We start from the raw sequence: 6,076 nt of genomic DNA, 5'->3' as shown, positions 1-6,076 counted from the left end.
TGCCATCTGGCCTTTGATTGCTGATGCCCCGGCCATGAAAAAGATCTCGGGGTTCACAAGTCATCGCTCCACCAATTTTTGCTCCCGTTGCTATATCACCTACCCCGAAATTGACGATGTCGATTATAAATCATACAAGGAACGCCATCCTATTTCGTACAAGACACAAAGTGACGAGTGGCTGAAGGCCAATGATTCGTTGGACCGTCACAAACTCGAGAAAAAATACGGTGTCCGATACACTATATTCTCTGAACTCCCTTACTGGCAACCAATCAACTTTCAAACCGTTGACATAATGCACAATCTAATACTTGGCCTTTTGGAAAGTTTCTCGACTTCTTATCTTCAGCTTGCTTCGGCTGGGGCAACTCTGAAGAACTTGCAGGATAAACAGACTCTTCAAGGTGTATACACTAATGTTACAAATCATAATGAATCCGAAACCGCAACATCCGATTCTATCCCTGTCACTCAACCATCCGAAAGCGCATCCAACATGGACCTCGATATCTCTGATGACAACCCTTCTGATCATTCTAGTAACCGCACACACTACCCTCGATCTGCTAAGTCAAAGTCGCTGACGGAACCATCTCTTCCGGCTAGTCAGGAGGAGTCAAACTCTTCCCAATCTTCACAAGGAACCGTACATGCCCCTGAAGGCCCTGTTTTGACTTCGCATGAGCTCGACCTTGTCCACCAATGCATCCGAGAAACTTCAATTCCAACTTGGCTCACTCGTGTTCCACATCACATAGGAATGGCGAGTGCTGGATCTCCCAAGGCAGCCGAGTGGCATATCTTGTACTCTGTGTATATGGTATTATCCCTTATTCCGTATCATCAAAACTCTGATCGTGATTCATCGTCTTGGAAGATCTATCAGGGTATCACTTTAGCGACTCAAGTCATCAACATAGCACTCTCACGAGTGCTAAAACCTGAAGACCTTAAAAATCTCGACAACATCCTACTTCAGTACCGACAACATTTGCAATCTGCGTGGCCCAATATAAAGTCGAGGCCCAACCTTCACTATGCACAGCATCTGACCAAGCAATGTGAACTGTTTGGCCCTCCATCTTACATTGCAGCTTGGGCTGGGGAGCGAATGATAGGAACTCTTGTTTTGGCACCTAAAAACTCACGTAAAGGTATGTGTTATGTTCGTTCATTTCTATTTCACCTTATACTCTCATCATTCAACACATTCTCCTTCTTTCTGAATCGAACAGGTGTTGTTGGAAAGACATTAATCAATGCTCACACTCAGCATGCATTATTCAAACATGTTCTTACGAATACTTCAAAAGAATACCGTGCTTCCATTGGTGTTGAATCACTCTCACATTCAACTCGGACTAAATGGAAACTTGTTGCTCCTTCCGATGAAGTCTTGACAGCCCTTCAAGCGGCAGTATCAGGCCGGATGGATTTCACAATCTCTGACACTTCAAAGTTCGAATCAACTGTTCAGTGGGAACATGGAGGAAAAAACTTCGCTCAATATTCAAAACATAAAGGTAACAGTTATGTACAATTCGAAATGGGTGGACAAGTGAACTATGGGTACATCAATGGAATCTTCCGTGTGATTGGTCATAAGTCTCCCTTTTTCATTGTTAGACCTTTCACCCCTCTTCAAGGACGCGATGAATCACATAACCCCTTCCGCTCCCTGCCATATTTGAAAGCTACGGTTATGTATCATTCACATCAAGAGGTCAAATGTGTTCTACTTGATCAAATGTTTGGACATGTTGCTGTACGAGTGAATCACCCAAATACATACAATATCTCCCATCCAACAGTATCAATAGTCTCACTGAGAAGCATGGTAAGTTTCCTTTCAAATATATACCCTCACATGATTCATGCTAAATTGGATATCTTCCTTTGGATCAGGGAATTTGTGACGAAGCATTTAGATCTGGTGATGATTAGTTTGAAATGATATATAAATACATACATGTGACTCTTTTTTTTCTTATTTTGTACAAACAATCTCTCAAAACTTTGTTGAAAGATTTGTAGCTTGCCAGAAAGGAAAGTATCCCAATCTGCTGTGACTCGAAAGACTGTAATACATGCTAGTCAGTCTTGTGTACCATATTTGGGATGAGCTTGGCTTCCACTGTATGTATTCACTTTTGAGTGTCTCAAGTGACAGCTTTGAGTGGAAACAATTGAAGCATGAGAGTAATTGGCAGACTTCGTGCATATCAAAAACTTCAAAGATTTGAATTATATACACATTAAGATAAATAAGAATAAGGAAAAGGTATGTAGCTGAGAATGAAACATGAATATAAAATACACAACTATTTCGACGACACTACAAGATTTTTGATTTCTTCAGAGAGTGCATCTAAATCTATAACGGGCTTCATGTTTAAGGATTCCCTCTGTTCGTACGTGAGACCAGCAAGAAAGACTGCGTTGTAACAGTTCTCGGGAAGACCACAACATACTGCAGCCTTTGGATTGATGGAGGTTCCTGGAATGCGACATTGATCAAAACGATTCATTGCAAGAGCTGGAGTATCGACACTTGATTTGTAGCTGAAAGATAGACCATCTATTTGACGAATGATACCTTCATACTGTTGACTTCGCCACTTCAAACCGACCCTCTTGAATTTCACCTGATCTGGGTACCATTCAGTGTCCGAGCAGCAGTCGGCATCGGGAATGATTAGGAGAGGATCAACTTGGAGATGCCGCTTGACCGTGTCCTGGCGATATTCACATAACTATATCATCGGTAAGATAAAATCAGCACACTTTCCTAGGACTACAGACAAATACTGTAAACTCAGAACTGACCACTCTTCTCTTTCGCCCACGCTCAACATTTATAAGCTTTTCAGCTTCCCCACGATTTAATCGTATATCCTGAGATCGTCCACGTACCCAGCGAAGTATCAAAGAGATACAATTGGACTTGGTATTGTGTGATTGATTGATCCCGTAATGCTTGAAGGCTCCCCGCCGCTGTTCATAGCGCCAGTGCTTAGCCACAAACACAGCCATTGTACGATTCCAGTGATGACTGTCTGGAAGATCCCATGCGAAGGTGAATCGATGTATGTTGTACTTTTGAAGCTCAGCCATAAATTTGTTGACAATTTCTATCATATCTGTATTGTTTGAAGTGGCTGTAGCGGAAGTAAGATCTGATGCGAATACTAATTGATCTAGCATAATTTCATCCTGGGTGAGCTGAGGTAGTTGCTGAAGTTCTTCGGGCGTAGGGGCCATCGGATAGATTTTATTGAACTTGTCAACACCAAGTAATTTCCGAGTGAATGCAGCTAAAGAGCGACTGATCGCGGCATTAGCTAATGGTATAGTGCCGGCGACAGAGGCATTTAAAGATTTGATTGAGGTGGGGGGGAGTTCCTCGTTTCCAGATGTGACGATTTTTTTGATGAGCCTGTGCGGGCATGATGTAATTTGCTGGGGATTCAGAACACCAACTTCGATTAATGATTAATTGGTATATCGAACGAATTTACTTGATAACTGGAGACTAGGACTTGTACGTACCTTCTAGTCAGGCTACACTGTACTGACTCACCAAGACAAAGGAAGAATGTGAAAGGCATTTGAAGGAAAACTGTACTCCGATGAGATAAAGGGACGCGGTAAATGAACATCACCCTGGTGAAACTTGAGCGTAATCATCACGCAAATGAAATTCTTGGTTTGCTCTCGTCGTTGAGAGCACCTCAGGCGGACAGGGTGAGGCTTGTGGCTTCAAGGATTTTTGCATATACCTGGGCTCTCTTGGTTGTAATTTTAATTCAAGAACAACATAACTTTGTGTTAGTGTCAGGTATATCATGCAGACTATTTGGTGTACCATACCCATGGAAAAGAGTGTAAATGAAACTGACCAATATATAATTGGTTGGGTAACAGGATGTCTGATATACAAAACTAAGGAGGGAACTCAAATTCCCAGCAATCCAGAGTTCCACACCTTTGCACCTGTTTCTCTATTGCTTCACATGGTTACATGTACTCCACTTACCACTGATGCACCAACTTGGCCCTGGCCAGGAAATCCTGAGCCAGCACAAGGCCAGCACAATGCAACCGGGCCCAGTATCCCAAGCTTGATGAGAGCTGCCAAAACACCATATCACTGATGTGATTTAAACTGGATCAGCTAAACTTTACAAGTTATTTGATCATCTTTGCTTGCACACAAGTTGAAGCTTTGAATACCTTTCTAAAATCTTAGGATGGCACTGATATTGATGTAGCCTATCCAAATTCAAGTGCTTAAAAATTCAAGTTATGTTTTGTGAAATTGGAGGATTCACCAAGGATTATCTCACAAAAACTTGTTCTGTTTCAACATGAGCAGGACAGACCAGGTCACCCTGATTTTACCTAGAAGCAGGCCAAACCTGATACACATGGTCATGTACCTGGGCTGGTACCATTGTGGGACATTATATGCCAGACTTTATCAATAGACTATTACTCTATGTAACACTACAGTAGCAAGTTGGATGTGTCTTTACTTACAAAGACTTGGTAGGTCAATACAAAAGTATTCAAAAAGGAGGGTATTTTGAAAATAGTGTGATATGTGAAATCAATAGCACTCCCATCCCTTTGGATGTACTCAATAAGATTTCAAACCCATCACAATCATTGTGTGCACACTTCTTTTCACAAATATATGGCTACACACCTTCTTTGGAATAAAGACTACCCTGATGTGCCAGTAGTGCAGCAATGGGAGGCACACTTCCTCCAAGCCACATGTTTGGTATGGTGCAATTAGTCCACCTTTCATGCTCTCCCCACAGGCAAGCCTGGGGTGTGCTGTTTGAGCTCAATTTTAGGATGGGCATGCCTATGTGAGGCATTGGTCTACCCCACCCAGTTTCTGAGGGTGGGTGAAACTTTCATCTTTGGTATCCACATCACCCACCTCAGAGTCCTAAAAAAATCCCTGCAACTATGTACTATATCAATGTTGGGCCGGTGTGTTACTTTGACTGAGCAATGCACAGCAACGGAAAGCAACGGCAAGACAACAGCAACGTAATGGAACACAACAAGTCAGGCTGCTGCTTGGTGCGTTGCTGGTACAGGTCCGGGATTCCAGACGGTTGCGTTGCGGTTCTCGCCCCGTTGTGAGCAACGCAAACCCGCAACAGGCCAACAGGTATGGCCCCGGCACGGGCGCAGGGATATCTCAGATACCCCTGGACCCTCCCTGATTCTACAAGCGATTTCCATCAAACTTTGCTAGATCCCTCACATGCACGACCCACAACGGTAAGCAACCAAGCAACGGTTTGTGTTGCGCGCAGCACAACGGGGGTTGCCTTTTCCCGTTGTGTTGTGGGACTATAGTATTGATATTCAGCTGTTGCGTTTCCTGCAACAAGCCGTTGCAGGCAACACATCACAACGGCCCATTGTTGACTATATGCACCCCCATTAATCACTTCCAGATCTTTCCAAAATTCAAATATTTCTTGGCAAAGTCAGCCAACTGAGAACCACCTACATATCACCAAATTAGGTAAGCAATGGATGGGTATCAACATGCCTGCTGACCTGAATGCTTCACCAAAATAACACCATTCTCAATGCTAGTCCTCCAAAACAAAACAAGGAATGGCAATCAAGCAGGTCAGATGAATGAGATCCCAAAAACACTCCTTATGCTATCTTTTTGATTATCTCCTCCACTTTTGTCATTTTTTGTTTGAACGGGTCAAAGATTACACCCATCACATGATAAGCCAAAGACCTAATCAAAAACTAAAGTACGGACCTTTGAACCTGTTGGAATCTTGCCCTCCTCAATGTCTCAATCAAACACTGGGTTCAAGCCATACAAGCACAATTCAAAGCTCGGGAACAGCATGAATTTATACCTTGCCTCACCATTGTATTCCTTGAGTGTCAGTCACTGCAGACCTTATTCGGGTTCCCCAAGTGGGCAGGGAAAAATGATTGGGAGTATGATTTGTCCTACAATGGTCTATCACTCCAAACCTGAGCCATAACAACCACACTACATATGTGTAGCAGGCTCAGT

General features: G+C 43.0%; 2 protein-coding genes across 2 annotated transcripts in view; one reads left to right on the top strand and one right to left on the bottom strand.

Annotated features, from left to right (window-relative positions):
* Nucleotides 1-1,947, top strand: part of MELLADRAFT_111775 (uncharacterized protein) — a gene marked incomplete at both ends in the record, with an annotated part of 4,699 nt that extends 2,752 nt beyond the window's left edge. Inside the window, 3 exons of the mRNA XM_007416144.1 lie at nt 353-608; nt 1,239-1,840; nt 1,909-1,947. Of these exons, the coding sequence (XP_007416206.1) occupies nt 353-608; nt 1,239-1,840; nt 1,909-1,947 (897 nt within the window). The remainder of the gene's footprint in view (nt 1-352; nt 609-1,238; nt 1,841-1,908) is intronic.
* A 377-nt stretch (nt 1,948-2,324) lies between these two features.
* Nucleotides 2,325-3,611, bottom strand: MELLADRAFT_67759 (uncharacterized protein; the record flags this gene model as incomplete). Its single annotated transcript, XM_007416116.1, has 3 exons — nt 2,325-2,756; nt 2,917-3,439; nt 3,553-3,611. 3 exons carry the CDS (start codon nt 3,609-3,611, stop codon nt 2,325-2,327), a joined length of 1,014 nt encoding a protein of 337 aa, XP_007416178.1.
* Nucleotides 3,612-6,076: the final 2,465 nt, after the last annotated feature.

The sequence above is a fragment of the Melampsora larici-populina genome, assembly GCF_000204055.1.
Source record: "Melampsora larici-populina 98AG31 unplaced genomic scaffold MELLAscaffold_57, whole genome shotgun sequence".
Lineage (NCBI taxonomy): Eukaryota > Fungi > Basidiomycota > Pucciniomycetes > Pucciniales > Melampsoraceae > Melampsora > Melampsora laricis-populina.
The sequence above is the reverse complement of the archived record's forward strand: the minus strand, read 5'-3'. Positions and strand labels throughout refer to the sequence as shown.